We start from the raw sequence: 21,681 nt of genomic DNA, 5'->3' as shown, positions 1-21,681 counted from the left end.
CCAGAAGAGAGGCAGCCTCCAGAGAGCTCTGACGGCTGTCTGAAGTGTCTGACGTTATGCCAAGTGGAAGTGATTGAGCCCTGCCTCTGTGAGGCTTCAGCCTCGGATCCCAGGTCTTGGGGAGAAAAGAAGAGGGAGGCCTATTTGCGTCTTTGTATGGAAGACATTTCTACCATCTGCCCATTTTGTAGTGAAGTGGTGAGCTGCTTGACAGTGATGGTAACCAGGCAGAGAGGTGATGACCCACAGGGAACCGTACGGTCTCTGAGCACACCTTTGGGTGGGTGGTATGTTTCCAGGAAGGCCAAGGTCCAGTAAATGATAGCATGCGTTGGTAGCACACCTGGGGCAGCCCCGAAGATTTGGGTGTTGCAGCAGGAAAAGGAGGGGAGCAGAGGGCCAGCAGCAAGTGCTGCCAAGAAAGTGCTGCAGCAAGAAAGGCTTCTCCATGCAGAGTAGGACAGATCAGGGGTGGGAGACTTGGAAAGAGTGTGTTCTTATGGTTTTCAAAGCCTGCTACGAAGGAGGACTTGGGGCTGGGATCTCCATCTGACAGATGGTGAGGCAGTGCAGGTGAGGGAGCTGGGACCTAAACTGTGTGAGATCTGGCCAGGCTTGTTGCTTCTCCCTTAGCCATGGGTCAGCAGTGGTCCCTGGGGTTCAGGGACATTTGATAAGCACCGTAGACGGGAAGAGGCAGCCCTGCCCTCCAGGGCCCTTGATATAGTAGAGGGGCAGGGGTGACTTTGTGGTGGGAGATGCCACCTGGGGGCAGGGTTTACAGGCAGAGTGCCCTGGGTGAGGGTGGGGCAGCAGCCTGCTTGGCCTGAAGACTGCCTAGGGAAAGGGGCTGACATTTGAACTGAGGCCTGTCGGGGAGACAGGAAGGGCAGGAGGGCTAGTGTGCCAGAATGTGGGTGTGGAAGGGCAAGTTTGGGAAGGCCGAAGGCCTGGAGAGCTGGGCTGGAGTGTAGGGATGGTCCAGGAGGTGAGCGGGGCGGGCCCAAGGTAGGCCAAGAGTAGATCTAGGAAGGATTTCAATTTAAAGACGGGACGGGGTGGGGGTGTCCCAGGAAGGGCCCCAGTGACTAGAGAGGCCAACTGTTAGCCAGTCGGTCAGTGTGGAGTCCTGGTCATATCTCCTCAGGAGGTGGCCCTTGGCCTGTGGTGATGGGGTGAGACTGTGAGCCATGACTGGTGCTTCCCTGCCCATGACTTGTGACTGGTGGTGGCCCCTTGGTGGAGGTTGGAGCTGAGCAGGAGACAAGCCCAGAGGAGGCCTAGGCCTCTGGCCTGGTCAGGTAGTGCTGGGAAACTTGTGGTCATGGGGCTAAGTGAGGAGAGCAGGAGGCAGGTGGGCTGAGGAGCTGCATCTGAGTGCCTCTGCCCCTTCAGACCCTTCCCTGTAAGGCAGAGCAGGGAGGCCTCTGGGTGCGGTCCTGGGGCAATCCAGTGTGGTCCTCCTGCCCACCTCTGCCAGTTCCTTCAGACCCCAAGTGGAATGCCTAATCCTTTTTGGAATTGGGCTGGAAGTACTCTTCAGATAGGAAAGGTGTCCACCTGTGTCTACATGTAGACCCAGGAGTCAGTAAGCCTATTAGATGAGAAACCAGACTCAAATTTGGGTGGGGCAGTGAGATCCTCATCTTCTCTATGAAAGGTATGTCTTTCAGGAAGCACCCACTCCTCCCTTCTGGGCCCAGCCCTTGCCCAGTATGTGTTTGTGAATGGAGGGGGTCTTCCTGTGTGAGAGAGACCAAAGATGCTGGGTCAGGTTCCTCCAGGGCACAGAAACACTCCCAGCCCCTCTCCCTGCCTGCCTCCAGACTGACAGAAGGTAGGGTCACCCTGCTGAGAAGGATTAGATAGGAGATGGAGCACCCCAACTGCTGGGCTCCAGGCCACAGTTGGAAGTGGGGGAATAATGCTTACCCCCAATCCCTACCTGTTCAAACCAATTTGGCTCTGAGAAGGGCGGGCCCCCCTCTGATTCCTGGGAGGGAAGACAGCTAGAGGTTCAGAGCCCAAAGCCCAGCCCAGGGGAGCTGGACACCCTGTTGGAGTCTATCCCTGATGCCAAAGAACCGTGCCCTTGAGAAGTCATCCTCCCCTCTCTGGCCTTAGTTGGCCCCCCTGTTCACTGAGGAATGTTGACCACTCCCAAACACTGGGCCTGACACACCAACCCCTGCCCCCACAGTCGCCTGGCCTGTGCACAGAGCCCTGCGGCAGGAGAGGGAAGAGAGCCTCCTTTCCTTGCCAGCACCACCTCCACAAAGGTCAGGCTGTGCTCCCGCCCGCAGCCAGCCTGGTGCCTAGCGTCTGCCCATCGGCCGATGACCAGCACCAGGGCTCCTAGCAACAGTGGACAAAAGGTTATTCCTGATGTGCCAGGCTGGCTCAGCCCCCACCCTTCCCTCAAAGAGGAAAAAGAAGTTGTGGCCTTGACGGGTGCATGTGCCAGTGTGCACGCGTGTGGACATGTTTGTGTCTGCACACTCGAGCTGCCTCTCCCTCCTCCAAAAAACGTGCACTCCACATGTATCGCCCTAGCTCTCACTGATGAAATGGAAAGTTGAACATAAATCAATGTCTGCCGCCCAGTTAGCTATGCCTCAGCAGCCAGTGCCTGGGAGATTTGCTCGGTAACAAAGCCCCCAGCCCCCAGCGGCTCTGTGAGCCTCGACTGCCCCCTAATGCGGAGCCAGCCCACACCGTGGAGCCCTGCGGGCTGTGCACCAGCTCCACCAGCATGACTCTCCCACGTGCCCTCCTTCCCCCAGGTCTCTCTCCTCCCTGGGTGGGGGTGGGGGAGTCTTGCTGCTGCTGCTGCTTGCTGCTCTCTGGGCCTCCCCTTCCAACTGTAAACCGATTGCCAAGTCTGGCATTTATGGATCTGATTCTGGAAGGATTGCTGTCAGCAGTGGCCTCACCTCTTCGTTTATTAAGAGCTTGGACTGTTTTATCCTCTCCCCTCTGGACCTGCTTATGCTCTTGGGTTTCTTTTAACATTGTTTTCTCCCTGAGCCTGGGAGCCACCCTGCCTTGCTGCCAGTTCACCCAGCGCTGTGCCACTGCTCCCCCTTCCTCTCATGGAGAGGTTGGTGCCTGTGAGGAGGTGTGTGTGTGTGTGGGGGGGGGGCTGCTGTTCTGTTTTTGGTTTGTTTTGTGTCTGCACGGAGGGCAGGGTAGACTCTCCTGCTTCTGCCCCACCCCATCTCAGCAAATTATGCTGAGGTTTTTCTCCTTTAAAAAAAAGAAAGGTCAAATTCCTTAACCCTTGTAGCAGAAGAGGTTCTGGGAGGAGAATTCCAGCACAATCCTGTAATAACACGCCTCAGCAGTACCCAGATCAGGATGGACCCCCTGAATCAGATCATGCCAAAGGAAACTGTCCTTTGGGAGAATCTGGGCCAGGAGCCCTGGACAGGGATCAGAGGCTGCTCATGCATCTAGAGTGGTGTGAGGCATTCAGTTCTGAGTGCTGGGGACATGACAGGGGTCCACCCTGTGAGTGTCAGGCTCATATCCTATTCTGCCTAAATTCACTCCCCAAGCAACTTCTCCATGAAAAGCTCCCTCTCCAAATGAAGGCCTTAGAGTAAATAGAGCCTCTGGGCCAGGCTCATCCATGTTCCTTTGAGCTCCCTCCCAGAAAAAGCTCCTCTTTCTTGCTAAAACCTCAATGGACGGGAAAGATGCTGGAAATACTGGCGACAAGCACATCCTTCATGAAATGCCAGCTCTGTGTGTGGTGCTAGGCTCCCCAAGAGCTCTGTACCCCAGGAGGTACCACATCAGCTTTGCACAGTACCAAAAGGGAGGCAGTGTCCAGCTGGGGTCAGGAATACCACGAGTGGCCATGAACAGGGGCTTTGGAACAAGATGGACCCCCACCATTACCTGGTGGAGTGACCTGGTCAGCTGCCCAGCTCCTGAGGCACTGTGTCCTCAGCAGTGCTGTAGGAGTCTGTCTTGCTGCTCTCTTCTGTCATGGTGGGAGGACTGACTGGAGGCATGATTGTGTATTCATGTTCTGTAATGGGTTATTACTGCTGCTGAAAGATGGCCGGCTGGCTTCAGGATCATGCCGACCAGTGTGCAGAAGCTCAGCAGCTGGACCTGGCACTCCCAACACATTTGTCGACTTGTCTCCTTCCTCTGTCTGGGTTGCCCCTCCCTCACTCTTTGTGAAGGCAGTCAGTCCATCCTTCCTGACAGCTCAGGGGTCACACAGCCCGGGTGGGCACATGGGTTTCCCTGAGAAATTCAGTTAACCTCTCTGAACTTCAGTTGCTTCATCTAATAATTGGGGGTGACAAGTTATGACCCCTTAGGGCACTTGTAAGGATATTGTGAAATGATGCATATGAAGTCCTGCCTGGTGCCCGCTGAACACTCAGTACCTGTTAGCTTCTGGATCTTTTGGGTCATTGCTGTGTGCCCTAAGACTGTTTTTGTTTTGGTTTGGTTGGGGGGGGCTTTTGTTGTTATTGTTTGTTTGTTTACCTTCTTTCTTCCCTTCCTTTAGAACTAGAAACCAGGGTGAAGCTAGGTCTTACAGCTTATCCAAGAGCAAGGACCACATTGTTTTCTCCCCTTCCCAGAAGGGAGTTTTAGGGGCTTAGCACAGCCTTTAATGGCATTGATATGGGAGAGGTTGGGGGATTCTCCAGATCTGTTGACTTTTTAGTGCTTAATCCTTCAGTTTGACAAACTTAGCACGTACTTAACACCAGACTTCATTTGACCTGTTAACATGCTACTGCACTTAATCCTGGCCCCCTGACTTGCCTCCTTGGACCTTGCTACCCTGACTTCTAGTTTCCTGGTCCACCCAATAGGAGCCCTTGTGGGGAGATGGAGACAGGAAGCAGTTGGCATGTCCAGGAGCCTTGGGCTCTGTTTCTAGCAGGCCCAAGTGAGCTTGATAGAGAACTGCTCTCTATCTAGGGGGCTGGGTCTTTGCCTCTATGAACTCCTACACTGGAGTTTTCTCACTAAGTTGCCCAGGCTGACCGTGAACTTGAAATCTTTCTGCCTCAGCCTTGGGAATAGTTGGGATTACAGGAGAGGGCCACCGCGCCTGGCTTATTTACACATCATTTGGGTTTCATTTTTCTCACCCAGTAAAATAGGAGCAGCTCCACCTGCTTCACCAGCTATGAGTTGTACCAACATTTGGGAATGTGGTCAGAAGGGGAGGCAATTTTGAATTCTGCACAAAGGCTCCTTCCCCAAGGCCGGCATTCAATCATTCATCTATTCAGCACACATGTATGACCACCAGCCTTCTGCCTAGCCCTGCTAGGCCCCCAAGGTTGGCAGGCAGAATAGTCCCTAGCCTCAGGTGTTTATAGTCCACAGCTCAGACTCCAGCCAGGGCTAACTCCAGGTCAGTGGATGGCATGTTCTCCTCCACCAAGTACTCTTACTATCTGTACTGTCCCTTCATTCCAGGAATAAAGCCCACAGTCTTGGTAAGGACACTGAGACCTCATTGTGGTCTAGACCTACTGTTCTCCTCCCGTATGTTGGGCAAGCCCTTTGTCTCCAGGGCAAGAGCCAACGCTATTGCTCTCAGACCAGGCCTTTGTCCATCCGTCAGTCCACAATGTAGATTCTTTGATGTGCTGCAGAATTCTCCCCTCCCCTTCTTGATGCCTCTTAAGTTCTTAGGTCATTTTTATTCAAAAGACTTAAAAACTCTTGCCCCAAGATCAAAAAAGATATGCCCAACCTATGGATCTGATTAATAAGTTCCTCTTAGGTTAAGAGAATGGCTCTCTGATGGTGGGGTGGGTTTTGCCTATAGGAACTCCTACCCTGGGTTCTGTCATTAGTGAATTTCACCTAAGCATCATTTGATGTGATAATGTGACTTTAGGATTCCCGAGAATCCTGATGCCACAAATCTTGCTCTGGAGTTATAGAAATGATCTAAGAATCTTGACCCTGCAGTCTGTCTAGGGAAGTGGACTTACCATCTGGGTCTCAATCCCCAGCAGTGTTAGAGAAAGTGGACATGGGAGATGAAGCAGTGAGTGAGCAAATGAACCCTGGCCTTTGGCCAGACCGTCAAGGGCTGGGATGGGCTTAATGGTGTTCAAGTGGGATAGAAGGAGCCACCTGTAAATGAATTTTAATGGGTTTCCTCATCCCACGTACAGTGGGAGAGACCTTACAGTTAATATTCCCTCCTCAGCCTGACTATCCCAGCCCAAGATTACCGTCTTGTACACAAGATCCTCCAGAATCACCTTCTCCTGGCTACGTAGATTCCATCCTCTGGGCCCAGGATCTCTGTCCATGCCTCTGTGATTAGACACCTCTCCATTCCTTCATGGTCCTGCATAACATGTGATTATTCTCACATGTTGATGATTAGTCCTGCCCACCAAGATGCCCAGTGCACCTGGTATCTATCTGCCTCTGTTGTGGTGCTGCTGCAGTGTTCTTTACACCTGGATCTCGCCCACCAGGCTGGGACTCCAGGGGAAGGCAGAATGCTGCTTAGTCCTGTCTTAGCTTTGCACATAATTAGCCCAAGGGACTGATACTTAGTGGTTGAATGTCCTGACTGCCAGGTAGAAGTGGGTTCTGCCCACTTGTTCTAGGTACTGGTGCATTTTCCTTTGTCCTTGAAAAAGGCATCCAGTTTGTGCATGTCCACGCAGTCTTTAGCAGGGAGGTCTCCGGGGTTTAGTGGTCCCCGAGTCAACCTTTCTTCTCCCCAGACCCATCCCAACCACCACCTGGGAGTCAGGACCCTGGAATATTTATGTTGACAAGTGAAGGAAGGGCTTGTTTCCCAGCCTGGTGGCAAGGATGAAATTGGGTTGATTGTTAGCTAGCTTGGGCAAGTGGGCTGCACCTGAATGCTAGTGTTCAGCTGAGATGATCAACTATCATTTGTTCAACAGTAGTGGACAAGTAAATCAGGTTCATGAGTGGTCATGTGGCATGTTGTGGGGAGAATCCAAATGCAGATTTGCTGACCCCTGGGCCAGAGCTCATTTTGTTTGTCTTCAATGGGATAAATTTGGCTCTTGTAATACCTTAGTGCCCCTGGACTACTTATTTTGTAAAGAGGTTAATTTTTACTTCTTTTGTCTTATGAGAGACACATGGTTAAAATCAGAAAGCAGGTATAATACTGTTAGATTTTTCCTTTGGGAATTAGAAAAGACCCCAGTTTTTCCCCTGTCAGTCTCGAGAGCATTATCTGGCTCAGGGTTCTGCAAGAACTTTCAGTGAATGGTCACTAGTAGGTCTTTCAGGTTGTATGAGATGCCTGATCTCCATTGTAACTGCTCAGCTCTGCCATTGGAGCATGAAGGCAGCTGACACAAATGAGTGAGACTGTATCCAAATACAACTTTATTTATAAGAATTGCTGGCAGACTGGTTTTACCCCTTGTTTACTGTATCTCAGCATGATGGCCATGCCTTGGGGGTCCTTGTGCTGCTACTGAGCCTGACCTTCTGCCTTGCAAAGCTTGGGAGATCTGGCTCTTCTGTGTCTAAACCAGTGAGCACATATTCCTGAGGCTCAGTCCCCCCTCTGTCATGGCACAGGCACAGGTCAAGGGCTGGAGGAAGAGGCAGCAGCTGTGTGTAGTCGATCTTGGACACTGCTGGTATTTTCATTTGTTATTTCCTCCCTTTGTTTGGAAAACCATCTAGCCTACTGATCCTGTGCTTCTGTGGGGCAAGGATCTGCTCCATACCTATTGAGAAAAACCTTTATTGAATGCCCCCTGGGGGTGTCTTCACAGGGTTATATAGGGAAAGGAGCCAGGTTCACAGTGAGGGACCTTGTGTCCTGGTCATTTGCCCAGTGCTCTTCTGGCTTCTTAGAGGTGGGCAGGAGGAGGGAGTTCAGCTGGAGTTTAATTCTGGCAGATCAGTGAGCTGCTGCTCACTATTCTTACATGGAATGGTCTCAGTGGCAAGGGGACTCCTAATATTTGCACAGAGGTGACCCCAAAGGGGAGACATGATATGTCCTGCGTCCTCTAAGTGATGACTTCTCCTGAATCCCAGGGAGCCCTGCCTAATGGTGAGCTGTCTGAGGACTGTGTCCAGCTCAGCCCCCTCAGGACTGACCATGCATGTGCCAGATCCATGCTGGCTGTATACACATTCAGGCCTTCTTTGACTTGGAGCTGGCAGCGTCAGGCCCAACTTTGGCCTGTACCCCCAAGATGTGCCCATATATAACGATGTCTCTTCCCAGGGGACACATTCAATCAGGGTAGGAAGACACCTCTCCAAGCCATGCCAAGTTCATTTATGCAAGTTGAAATGGGAAAATAACCTTTCCTCCAGTGAGCTACACCACCCGCTAGTGGTCATTCTCCCACTCAAGAAGGCTGTGGGTGAGTCAAAGCCATGCCAACAGATATTGGATGTCCGTGGCTCACAGGCATACCTTAATCCTCTCCAGAGTGGGCTTGTAGCTTTTTCTGTCAGCATTTGATTATCTATAAAATGCTTTTTGCCATGTTTATAATCATTTTTATATTCACTCAATTAAAGTGACACACCCAATGTGCAGATTATACCAGCCACCAATACTACACACCCACTGTATTCTGCTGCTGGCCATCTAAACCCAAACCCACCTCTTCAACCTTGTCAGTTTAGTGAGACCCTAAGTTGCTGGAGTCTGGGGGTTGGGAATGTGTGGAGTGTTTTACCTCTTAGCAACCTAAAACTTGAAGTCTCCTTTTCCCAGTAGCCTTACCGTGAGGACAAGAGGTAGCTTTGACCTAGATGGTAATGGCACAGGCTCTGCAGTTTACAAAGCACTCTCCTGACTCTTGGGACTATGAGGAATATATAGCTGGACTTCTTGCCTCTTTATGGATGAGCTGCCCAAGGCCAGGACTCTAGCTCTAGTGCTTCTGGCTCTCCCCTCAGGCCACAGCCTATTTTCATGCCTGCTCCCCTCAGGCCCACCTCCCTACCCAGGAGGCCTGGAATTAAGTCTCTGCTGTTTCTCTGTGAGTCTGTGATTTCCAGACAGGTGCAGGTGGTCTTGAGGAATGCTGGGCAGAGTTTGATGAAGGAGCAGTGAGTTTGGGGAATATTTAATTTAGCACATAGGTTCTCTCTCTCTCTCTCTCTCTCTCTCTCTTTTTAGTCTTAAAGACTCTGGGGGTGAGATAGTTCCTTATCTTTAGTTTTCTTTTTCTTTCTTTCTTTTTTGTTACGAGGGGGTTTAGGTTGAACCCAGAGTGTTCTTCCACTGAGTGATACCCCCTAGACCTTTTTTATCTTTCATTTTTCCAGTACTGAGGATTTAACCTAAAGACATTTTACCACTGGACCACACCCCTATCCCTTTCATTTTTTATTTTGAGATAGCAAGGCCTTAAGCAACTTAGTGAGACCCTAAGTTGCTGAAGTTGACCTTGAACTTGGCAACCCTCCTGATTCATCCTCCCTAGACACTGGGATTATAGGTATGCACAGCCTGGTGAGTCTTTAGCTTAGAGGGCCAGCTTGGCCAGCCTGTTGGTATTAACTTATCTTTCTGGTTCCTTGAACCCACAAGTATTAAAGGGGCCTACCCACGACTTACTGGGCCATGTGCTCCTTGTCATGGCTGTGTGATCCACCTCTAGCTGAGCCTTGCTGCTGTGTCTAGGCCCTGCCTTGGATGTACCCCTGGATGGGGTGAACAGTTGTTGTCCTTGAAGGGCCCACATAGCACTCCTTGATAATGCAGGGTATCAGGAGGAGACTCACAGGATGGTGTGTGACTTTGAAAGGCTGAGAATGTTCGCAGACCCTGCAGCCTCCCAGCAGCCTGAGCCAAGCCAGGGGCTGGCAAGTTGAGCTCCTACCCTCATGTAAGTGGCTCCAGGAGCTGGAGGCTAGGACACCATAGGAGACTGAGGCCCTCTGTTCACCCCACAGTGCCAGCTGGATCACACCTCCACAGTATTTGTAAAACAGACCTGTTTCTCTTAAGAGGCCCAAGACTCAGGACCATTAGGGAAATGGACTCACTGCGTGTACTGGAGGTTCTAGGTAGAACCTACTGTCTCCATGTACCTGCCAGTCTCGGGGGCTCTAGGAGTCCTTCCTGTCTGCTCTCTGCCCTGACACAGGACACAGAAGTGCCTCTCCTAGGCTAGCAGAATGCTGGGTTACTCTAGGACCTTCCCCTCCACCCAGTCCTGGCCCCATCATTTAGTGACTTTGCTGTCCTAACACTTCCATATCCCAGGCCCATGTCACTGCGAAGATCTCCCATTATGCTACAGCCTACAGTCTCTTTAGGAATAGCTTCAGATGAAGTATGGGGCAGAGCCAGAATGTGACGAGGAATGGGGGCTCCTGCTGTGCTGTGGAACATTGCTCCCCACTGCATGGGTGCTGGGAAAGGCCTTTCACTATACTGACCGTTCCCCTGCAGGATTTTGTGAAACCACTAAGCATTTCCCTCAGTCACATCCATAAGAGAGCCCCCAGGCCCTGCCCATGTGTCTGTCCAAGGCTCCTGAATGTAACAGTACTCAGCACTGAAATTACAGAGAAAAGAACTAAAAGGAGGTACCCAGATTAGGTATTTGCAGTCAGAGATCTTTGGGCCATCCGGGACAGAATGGCAAATGCATTAACAGAGGCTGGGGCAGTGTGAAGGCTGCACAGGAAAAGGTCTCCTTTCCCAAGACTGGGGAGCAGAGATTTCCCTGCATTGGGGTCCTGAGACTTGCAGGAGCCCTGCCATCACCCCACAGCAACACCGTGGCATGATAGAAGGAGTTCTGACCAGTCTGGTGGCCCTGGTTCTCATCCCAGCTCCTTGATTCTCATCCCCCATCCAGCTCATGGAGGGTCAGAGCCTGTGTTCTGCAGCCCTGGCCTCCGTCTACCAGTATGGCAATTGAACAGGAGCGTTCTGCTGGAATGCCTGGCAGGTTATGCCACCACTTAAGCTTGTTCAGTCACTGGGTTTTCATCCTTCCCAACAGCCTGGGAGTGCCTCAGGGCCAAGATAAGTCTGATGTGCCTCTGTGAGCTCACATGGGGCTGATTGGATGCCTGCAAAGTCAGAACCTCCCATCTCCATGTACCTGCCAGTCTCTGGGGCTCTAGGAGTCCTTCTTGTCTGCTCTCTGCCCTGACACAGGACACAGAGGTGCCCCTCCTAGGCTAGCAGAATCTGGGTTACTCTAGGACCCTCCCCTCCACCCAGCCCTGGCCCCATCATTTAGTGACTCTGCTGTCCTAACACTTCCACGTCCAATTCCTTGACTATCAGATTGGTGGACCTTACTTACTGTGAGGAGCTCAGAATTAAGTGAACTGGTATAGGCAAAGTCCACACTCACCATTGTCATTATTGTTCCCTTTTCACCAATGAGAAGACAGAAGGGCGGTCAGTAGCAGAGCAGGATTTGAACCCAGATGTGGGTGGGGGTATGTTACCTTGAAGAGAGCCCTGGCTGGAGTTAGGAGATGTGGCTTGGCTGCCAGCTAGTTCTCTGGCCTGAGACAAGTCCCACCTCTGTCCTGGGCCTCTTTTCTATAAAGGACATTGGAGGATGGTATAACAACCTGTCAGAGCCACTCAGCAAACAGATGGCTGTTGGACTGATGTGGTTCCCTCCTAAGCTTCTATCTAGTAGGGCTGCTTGGCCATGATCTGGCCCAAAATTATGTAGTACCTTTGACAGAAAGCCCCCAAGGTCCATGTGGAGAGACCATCAAAGTGGAGCTGGGCCCAGAGGCTTGTTCCAGCCAAGCTGGCTTCCAGACACACATATTTGGGTCCCTCAAAAGCTTTCAGTAACTGCACTCCCACAAGGCCTATGGGGAAGTTATCCTACATAGGAAAACTGATCAGTGTGAGCAGCTCTGGGACTCCCTCCTTCTTTCACCTCTGCCACAGTCCTCTCCACCTGCCTGCCCCACCTGTCCAGACGTTAGGGGTGAAAGGTTCCTATCCGCACAGAGATCAGAATCCTCCAGCATGATCTGGTTGGTTGGTTTTGGTCTATTTTCTATGTAATATTTTGCCTGCATGGGTAACAGGTCAAAAAGACCGTGAAGTCCTTTTTATCGAAGCTCACCTATAGGTCTCTTGTCAAGAAGGCTGGCTGGGAAGCCAGACAAGTCTGCCTGTTTGTGGCCGATCAAACTCAAGGCAGCAGAGCCCTTGCCTCCTAGTGGAGATAGACTACAAGCCTATCATTTTCTTTACAGAAGCAGATGTTTCCCTGAGCACAGCTCTGTTTGCTCCTGAGGATGTGCCTGGCTGTGCCAGGGTCCTGCTACCATGCTGCAGACAATCTCAAGGGCACAGGCCAGGCACAGAGAATGTAGTGACAGAAAGCTACAACCCGAATGCACGTAGTAGGGACACAGAAGATGTGGGTGGCCCTTTGGGAAGTTGTAGGTTGCTGGCTCCTGGTCTGTTGCAAGCTCCCAGGAGTGCCAGTGGCTGAACTGGCCAGAGCCTGGCCAGCATCTGACAGGAGGTGGGAGGGAAGCTTCTTGTCCTGGGGAGGGAAGTATTGAGCTTCATATTAGCCTGGTCAAGGTTGTGGTGTGATTTTCTGTCTGGTGACCTGTTGGCCTAAGCCAGGATTCCCTGGTCTTAGGTGTTCCAAACTCCAGCTTGTGAGCTACTGTTCTCCCCAGGTTCAGCAGCCCAGGGCCTCACTGAACAGCTTGCCGCTTAGGTTTTTATTGATCAGACTTATCACCCCAGCTCATTTGGGGACCAGTCAGAAGTCCAACAGGAAGCTTCGGAGGGAGGCACCTCAGGGGCCTCTTGGGGTGCGAGTGCGGATGGGGGTCCCCAGACCTCCTCAGCAGTGAAGCAGACCCAGGTTTATGCGTTGGCTTGACGTGATGACTGCTGTTCTGCAGACCCCAGGTGAGCGCCAGCTGCTCTTGGGCACGTCAGATGAGGGAGTCGACCATTACTGACCTTCCTTGATGAGTGGCACAGGGTTGTAAGGGGCTTGCCCAGAGCCATGCTGCTCACTTTGTGAAAGCGCTCCCTGTGTCCAGAGAGAGGCGAGGATGGTGAAGGAGGAGGCATTCCCACATCGCCAAGAGCCGAGGAACTGACAGAAGGCCTTTTGCCCCCTCTTGGCAACCGGACCTCACCCTTGAACCATCCTCCTCCATTCTTTTTATTTTTCTTATTTTGGGTGTTGGCTTCAAATTATCTTGTTTTGTTTACATTACACCCAAGTTTCATGGTACAAAAGACTTGCAGGTGCAAATATGTCCCGCCTTCATTAACTTCCCCTCCCTTTTTAATTTATGTGATTTCAATTTTCCTTCCCTGTACTGTTAATTAGGGGACCCTCTAATCAGTGCCATTATCACAGTGGTATTCATGTTTAGGAAAGCCGCTAAACAAATGCTTGCAAAATTGCTAAATGGCTAATTAATGTCTGTTAATTAAGAAAATTGCTCATGGTAACAAACCATGCCGTTGCTGGCAGCCGCTAGAAAGACACACACTTGTTGAAATTAGTAGCGTGGCAGGTAGGGGAACATCTGCTCCTCGGAGCTTTCCGGAAGTGAGCAGCCCCTGGATCAGCCAAGAAGCTCCCAGGCCTGTTGCCAGTGGTGCCCTCAGGTTCCTGTGCAGTTCTCTGCATCTTGCTCTGCGCACCTCTTCTGCCTCCACACCCACCCTCTGGCCCGCGCTTTGCTCCTCCTTGGGACTGGGCTGAGTCCCCCTAGCAAGCAGAGCCTGGTGGCCCAGCTTTGAGGAAGAAGACTGGGAGTTAAAACTACACTTGCATCCCCATGCAGATTTTGAACTTTTCTCAAAAAACTTCCAAAGCTAACAGCAATATCTGGGTGGAGATAAGTACATTGGGGTGTGGCTCCTGTCCCAGCACCAGAGTCCAGCTCTGAGCCGCCTGGGTGGGCCAGAAAGTCCTTCACACTTTTAGACTGTGACCCACTGTCAGTTTTCTCATAGTAGGAAACTCCTTGGGATTGGGTCCTAGTCTAAAATACTCTCTCACAGCTCTTTGTGTGTGTGTGTGTGTGTCTCTCTCTCTCTCTCTCTCTCTCTCTCTCTCTCTCTCTCTCTCTCTCTCACACACACACACACACACACACACACACACACACACTCACACCCACACCCACACCCACACCCACACTCATATACTTACATATACACGTAAAATAGAGAATAGTTCAATCCCCGGTACTAGGGGTTGAACCCAAGGGCGCTTAACCACTGAACCACATCCCCAGCGCCCCACCCCCCTTAAATTATTTTTAGACAGTCTTGCAAAGTTGCTGAGACTGGCTTTGAATTTGCGATCCTCCCACCCAAGACAGGCACCCTCCTAAGATACCTGCCTTAAAATACTCCCCCTCCCCCCGCCCAGTTTCAGGTTTTTAAAAAATAATGGTTGCAACCCACTAAATCAATTTCACCTTCCACTGATTGGTGCAACCTGCAATTTGACCAACCCCATAGTTTAAGAGCATTTATCTCCCTATCTCTTCTGTATAAGGAGGTCAGCATAGCCAGGGCTCTGGGTCAGCTTGAAGCTGCAGGTGGCTCACCACCAACTAGTATGGAAAGACCCTCAATCCACTGACCTACCCAGCGGTCAGGAGTCTCCAAGTCCTCCCTCACAGTCCCCTTGACCCTGGGCTGCAGGGGTAAAGGTAGGCCTTAGATCATTGAGCTTCTCATTGTGGTGCTGCCACTTACCAGTTGTGTGGCCATGGCCAAGTGCCTTTATCCCTTGAGACTGTTTCCTCACCTGTAAAAATTAGAATGAGAGACTCCACTTTACAGGACCATTTCACAAACGAAAGAACCCAGCACTGCTTACACTGAGTGGGCACTTGTTTGTTATTTCATTACCCCATTGTTTCAGTCTATGGGGCCACTTTGTTCCTTCTGCCTCTGTCCTTGTCTATCAGTGCCCTGTGGCACTCCCCCCAGTGGGCGTGGCCTGGACCTCTCCCTAACCCATGATTATTCCTGCTTCAAGTCACCAAGTTACCTTGTCCTGATCCCCCAGACTGTGAGCTCCTCAAGGGCAGGGACCTCCCCTGATTCTTTCCCACATCCCTTGCAAGCGGCACGTGCACGCTTTGCATTTGGGTCCAGGTGGCTTTTGTCTGCACATCATTGTACCCTCTGAGCCCATCTCAACCAACGTATTTAACATGGCAAACTATGCTCAGATGGTAGACTGTGTCTGGACCTTGCTCCTGTGTGCTTTGACAGAGGTGCTTCATTTTAGTTTTCTTTTCTTCTGAATCCCCTGTGAATGTATTGACCAGCTTCCCTCCCTCTCCCTCCCGCCCGCCCGCCGTTTTACACCATTGAGCTGGCGACCTAAGCAGCAGCTCCACCACCTCCCGTCAGCCAGAGCCCCCACCTGCACGCCCGCCGCCACCCTGCGTTTTGGTTGAATTTTTGTTCTTTTAAGCTTCTTCTGCGCTTCTCCATGTGCTGTGATCTATAACCTGCCTCTACTGTCTGGCCTCACAGGGTCCTCCGGGGTCACAGCCCTCGCCGCACGCACAGCCTCCACCTCACAATCCCAGCAGCATGATGGGACCCCACAGTCAGGTAAACGCACTGTGGCTCGCCCGCCCGCCGGGGGGCGCGGGGCAGGAGGAAGGAGAGAGCCCACAGAGGAAAAACAAAAATCAAAACGTGCTCCAGCCATTGCCTTCGAGTCTTTATGGACGAATTGAATTTAAAAAAAAAAAATTTTTTTTTTCTCCTAAAGATAGTCTTCATTCCTTGGACATCACACCCAGCTTGGATATGAAACCAAGAGAAAAGAAAAAATATTTCTGTGACCTTGTCAGTGGCCTTTGCGTTTTTGTTTTTTCCTCTCTCACTTTTGGTTTGGTTTTTGAGTTTGGTTAACCATTCGTTTGTAACCGAAGCTGCATCCCTAGCCTTTCTTTGTGTGCTCTCGCTGCTGAGAAAGCTTTCTCGCCCATCCCCCTGCACTGAGTTAGGGCGCCCGCGCTGTCCCCTTATCGTTTTCCATTGCGTTTCCCCCTAAACCCTCGCTCCCTTCCCATGGCTCCCTGTCAGTAGTTTCTCTGTGTATGCACATGTGTGCGCACGCGTGCGTGGCGTCCAGCTCTGTCTGCAGACCCTGAAGACGTTATGTATGAGACCTTTTCCTTACTCTTTTATTTGCCCTTACGGAGAGCAGAGGTGTCCTCCCTTGCCCCTCGTTGATTTAACTGTTCTGCATCCTGTGCAAAAGTCCCAGCCGCTGCCCCTTCACCCAAAGTAGATCTCCGTGGACCAGTGCAGTGTGGGAGACATTTGTTGGTGGATCTGTTGTTTCCTCTGCCCGTGGGAAGTTTTGCCCAGAGGGAAGAGGCTACGGGGAGGAAGAGAGCTTAGAAGATCACTAGTTGTAACAAACTGGACTTTGTGGATTGGAGAGCGTTTGTGTCTGTTGCTGTACAGTAGTGCAGGCTATCATTGAACTAATTCCCTGTAATTGCAGCCTTTTATGTCACCGCGATACGCAGGCGGCCCCAGGCCCCCGATCAGAATGGGAAACCAGGTACTGTACCTTTTCATGTTCTCTCTCCTCTCACTCAGCCATCATTGGCCTTAGGTGGACTCTGACGCAAATCAGTATTTGGGAGGAGGATTGAGGGGTAGAGGGACAGGTTTTAAGATTGGGGGTGTGGGGTGGGTTGCTTACCAACAAATTTTCTCTAGGCCCGTGATGCAGCATTTGCCCTGCCTATCCTGGCGGTATCCTGTCCTAGGGTTCAGAGGGCAACAGCAGAGGCAACCTGGGAGGGATTGCAGGGTCTTGGCTCTTCTAGAGAAGGTGGTAATGCCCGTGCCCCTCCCTTCCAGCCCTTTCTTGGAAGAGGGTCTTCCTCCTTAATGAAGTTAATTGACAACGTGCATTTTTTCCTGGAAGCTTTTGAGAATTGCCAAGGCTGGTAAATATAATCCTGCTATTAGGGGGAGAAATGGCCCATAGGAATGCTTAGATCAGGAGCCTGGGTAGAGCAAAGCAGGGTATTTGGGAGTTTTTAAGAAATGTCTGCTTACTTCCTAGACTCAAAACAAGGAAGGATTTGTTCATTTAATTGGAAAAGTGGTCTGCTAACGAAGAGGTTTTTCAACCAAAAACCTGGGTCATTTGCCTTACTCTGGCCAATGCGGGTTGTCAGTTCTAGGTGGTCTGGGGAAAGCCCCCCTTCCTGGTTGAGCCCTTCAGGGCGGGAGGTGAGCTGGAGAGGTAAAGGCGAATAGATGATGCCTCTTTTGAACATAGACAAAAACAACTTTAAAGAAACATCAGGGAGATAGATATCTTTTGTGCCAAAATATTTTTTTACAGAATATTTTTTCAGTGACTTTGCAAAAGTCCTTCAAAAAAATCGGACAACAGCTCCAGCACATCCAGCACTTGTTGCCATCGGAGCTGGGAGTTTAGTCACCAGTTACATTAGCGTATCTGAGAGGGATTCTTTCCATTCTTGAGGCCCTGCAGAAAAGCCCGAGTGAGATGATTCAGGGTCGAGAGAGACTCAAATACAGGGGCCTCTGATTTTAATGTGAGACTGTCGGTCAGGTTTCCACCTTTAGATTTCCTTTCATAATGTCCTTTGTGTCCTGTTTTTTTCCAACATAAAGGGAACAAATTTGCACATAAGGAATTAGTGACCTAGCTCCAAAAAAGGGATCCTTAGACACATTGCAGAGTTCTGGCTCACAGTGAGCTGGGCTCCAGTCTGTCCCCAACTTCCAGCCGTTGTTGGTTCTACTCTGCCCCGCCCACTCACTTGGCTTTCATAGGTGAAAGTGGCTTCCCCTGCCTCTGTTTTGACACAGTGTCACCAAGTGAGCTCCTTTACCATTGCACACATGGACCCCAGAGCAGCTTTCCCGCTTGCCCGCTTGGTGGCTCTCCTTGGCCAAAACTGGCCATCACCCTAGGGAGAGATCGAATACTTCCTGATGGTAATTGTGATTGTGGCCCTTTCTCCAGCCACTAAGTGATGGAGAAGGGAGCGTGTGTCTCTATTCAGCAATTAAACATGAGTGATCTGCACCTTGCATTGCAAACAATTTTCCCAGTCTTCCTGCCATTTCATAGGAAATTCTCAAATTTTCCAATATCCTGTGAACTCCAGAAATCTTTGTTCTTAAAGAGGAGTGTGCCCTTTCCACAGGTATTGCCCCTGAGCATTTCTTGGAGAGTACCTCAGTTACTCCCCTCTCCTGCAGCCAGTGGCGGAAACAGAGGCAGGGGGACTTGCTTGGGCTCAAGGGTGGTAGGCAGGGTGATCAGGGGAACAAGAAGCCAGTGGTCGCTCACTTGGCCTTGAAGCTTTGCAAGGCCAGCCTCCCACCTGCTTCCCTGGTTAGAGGTTTGGGTCTCTATTTAGAGTGCTGCTGTTTTTCAAGCCAGGGTGGCTTGGGTAGGTGGTAAACAGTGGGGTTCAGTTAGGTTTAGTAAAGGAGGGGCTAGAATCTGAGTTGTCAGATTGCCCTTTCACATTAGACCTTCACAAAACCCCCAGACTCTGCTGGTGTCCTGGTGGGCAGGTGAGTGAACTGCAGGGGCAGCTGACCAGTCGTCCATTTTCTGGACAGATGCTGCCTGTGCCTCACCCTCCAGTGCCACAGAAGAGCTGGCCTACCTTCAGTAGCCTGTGTGACAGTCCCAGAGCACCTCTTTATTCTGGGACTGAGGGGGTGTGCACAGCATGATCATAGTCCCATCTATCAGCTGATGCTTTTCTGTTTGCTTCTGTTTGAGAGCCTCTGCCTTCTCAGTGTGAGACCCGTTTTCTTCAGTCATTGTATTCCTTCCTTCTCTTATAGAGGAAGCCCAGACTTTCCTCTCCCTATCACAGGGTTACCTAGTGAGGGAAGTGAGTCTCCGGGCTCTCTGAGCCCCTGGATAGCCCAGCTCTGCTCCTAGTGTCCTGACACATACCAGGAAGAGCTTTCTGTAAGAACTGGTGGTCAGTGTGGGCCTACCTGGAGAGGGAGTGAGTACCTGACCCCTGTAGCTGCTCCATCAGGGTGGGTGTGCTGTTTCTGCACTGGGTAACTCAGGACCCTGAAGGATCCCACCTCAACCTCCTGGGCTCCCCGAATCCAGACAGCCTTAGAGACAGGCCTTCCCGAGTCCTCACAGAGTCCTATAACCAGGCCGTATAAACCCTCAGCCCAGGTGAGCAGACCCAAGCCAGCCAAGTAATCCAGAGCTTGGGAACTGGAGGTGAGGAAGCTGGGTGAAAGCCAGGGGTGGCACAGTTAAAACCCAGGATCAGGAGAGCCTCCAAGCATCCCCAGCAGGTGGGGGCTGCAGGTCCAAAAAGCCACCTTCTGAGCAGGAGGTCTCTTCCAAGTTCCAGGGCTTATGTGGCTGCCCTGCCCCGAGCCACACCCCTTCCGTTATGAAGCTAGGGAAAGCAGTGAAGGTCTACTCCTTTGTTTCCGACCACCTTTTTCCAAACCCGCTGGCGTTCACTGTTGGGCCAAAGATAGATGAGCTTCAAACTTGGCTGGCCCCACTGCGGCCACCAGGGGCAGACCCCTTATCACAGGGGTCTCACCCTTCAGAAGCTCTGGTGCCTGTAGTTGGGAAACAATGCTGCTTTCACCAAAGACTTCCTCCCAAAGTCAAGAGTTTGGGTTCTAGAGAGGAGTGCTAGAAACATGCTTCCCATGGTTCTTTTTTCAAATTGTAGCTGAAATAACTTTCATCCCCAGCAAATTATTTTGAATAGGTTGTCATAGCAGGTGTGCCGAGCACTCCCCCAGGAATTCTGGGCACCCTGTCTCACCTCCTTCATAGCAGCTCCATCAGTGCCACCTGCCACTCCACAAACTTTGGCAAGCGGGCTCTGCTTTAGCATGCCTCGCTTCTGTGCCCACAGCCCCCTTGTCATCCTGGGGCTGGGAGACCTGGGCACTTGTCCTGGCTCTGCTGATGAATATGTGGCTGAGGGCCTCTGGGCCTCAGCTTTCCCATCTCAATCTCTAAGGTGTTTACCCCTGTTCACCTATAGAAGGGTGATAATATGGTGGTAATATGGTTTTAGCCAGTGGGTCTCAGTCCCTGTAACTTGAAGCTGGGGATGAAATGAGTTGCAGCTCTGAAAGAAGACTTAACATGGCAGCTCAGGTACAGGCAGCTAGAAAGGAGGGAACTCTGCTGCCCCGGGGCAGGTGGTGAGCATTGCATTCTCTGGCCTGACCTGGAGAATGTTCTGCCTCATTTCAGGGATCTGGCAGGCAGCATAGGTCCTGACGGCAGGGCAGTGGTTCCTCGCCTACTGCCTAACCCCATTCCACCCTCCCTCCATCCCCTCACCTGGTGTCGAAACTGGAACTAAGGCTCACTGGAGCTGACTGCTTTGTGCTGGGGGACCCATCCCAGTTGACAGGCAGCAGAAATAGTCTCAGGGAGGCTATGAATGACCCCAGGCGGCAGTTGGGGCAGGCAGATGCATCCCCCGCATTCATCAGCTCCAGGGAGCAGCTCCTTAGCTTCTGTCTCACATGTCTTTCAGCCTCCAGGAGGAGTTCCTGGGACACAGCCATTGCTGCCCAATTCCATGGATCCCACCCGACAACAAGGTAGAGAGGGCAGGGTGGGGCAAGCAGCCTGTGGCACCAGGAGGGCTCCTCCTTGCTCTATCCTACCAATCCCTGGCTTACCTATTCTCTCTTGCAGGCCACCCCAACATGGGAGGATCAATGCAGAGAATGAACCCTCCCCGAGGCATGGGGCCTATGGGTCCTGGGCCACAGGTAACCAGCCATCTTTCTGACCATCCATCTCCCCGGCCATCTGTGTGCACCCGCCTTCTCTCCTCTTTCCAGTCTGTCAGTCTTCCCTGTCTGTGGCTCACAGGGGTAAGAGGGAAGGTGTGTTTGGGTCCCTAAGCTCCCATCCCTACCTGTAGTGGGCTGGCCCTGCACACAGCCAGAACAGCCCCTGGGTAGGCTGAGTTAAGGTACCTCCAGGGAACCTGGGGGTGGGGGACATCTGAGAAGTGACCCCAGACTCCTCTAAGGTGGGGTATCCTAGCATGGGATTGAGGAATTTGAATGGCAGAGGGTATGGTGGCCTTAGCTGTGATGGGGGCCTCCAGGAATCCCAAAGCCACCTCTTTCCCTGAGTGGGGTAGACTCGATGGCTCCAGGGTCACAGTGTGCTGACCCACAAGTGAGCCTGTGAGTGGCTCTCCTACTTCTGCCTGCCACTCACCATTTGTCTGTCCTTGGATGAATCATTTGTAGGCCTCAGCATCCCCACCCTTTCAAATGAGGAGTGAGTTTTTATCCGTGTTCTCTGCCATAGGAGGAGGCCAAGTTGTGCCTAACAACCACGTTAACCCCAGACCTCAGCCAGCTTCATACACCAGTTTCTGCCCAAGATTCCTTTTGACCAGGGGGCTCCATTACGAAAAAGGGCAGTTTAGAAATTCCTATAAGAAATAATTTCAAGTGCCCAGTGCACCTCTTCACAATTGTTATCCCTCTGACACAGCCCCACATCCCGCATGAAAGGACCACATGCGCAATGGTCTGACAGGCCATTCTTGCTTGGATCCTTCTCACAGTTGTTCCACTCCTCTGAGCACTTGGCTGTGACAGAGTTTGCCGTGTTCCACCCTCCCTGGGCATTCTCTGATTGCCCA

The 21,681-nt window shown here is 51.5% G+C and overlaps 1 protein-coding gene across 4 annotated transcripts in view; it reads left to right on the top strand.

Moving 5' to 3' along the window:
• Window positions 1-21,681, top strand: part of Ssbp3 (single stranded DNA binding protein 3) — a 157,386-nt gene that overhangs the window by 116,843 nt on the left and 18,862 nt on the right. For 2 of the 4 annotated variants that reach the window (XM_026382015.2, XM_026382039.2), the window contains 4 exons: window positions 15,512-15,592; window positions 16,500-16,559; window positions 20,548-20,614; window positions 20,712-20,788. In XM_026382015.2, the coding sequence (XP_026237800.1) occupies window positions 15,512-15,592; window positions 16,500-16,559; window positions 20,548-20,614; window positions 20,712-20,788 (285 nt within the window). The remainder of the gene's footprint in view (window positions 1-15,511; window positions 15,593-16,499; window positions 16,560-20,547; window positions 20,615-20,711; window positions 20,789-21,681) is intronic. The other 2 variants (XM_026382023.2, XM_026382031.2) reach the window with 2 other exon arrangements.

Source organism: Urocitellus parryii, chromosome 11, assembly GCF_045843805.1.
Source record: "Urocitellus parryii isolate mUroPar1 chromosome 11, mUroPar1.hap1, whole genome shotgun sequence".
NCBI classification, from domain to species: Eukaryota; Metazoa; Chordata; class Mammalia; order Rodentia; family Sciuridae; genus Urocitellus; species Urocitellus parryii.
Note: the sequence above shows the minus strand (reverse complement) of the source record. Positions and strands in the feature narration are given on the sequence as shown.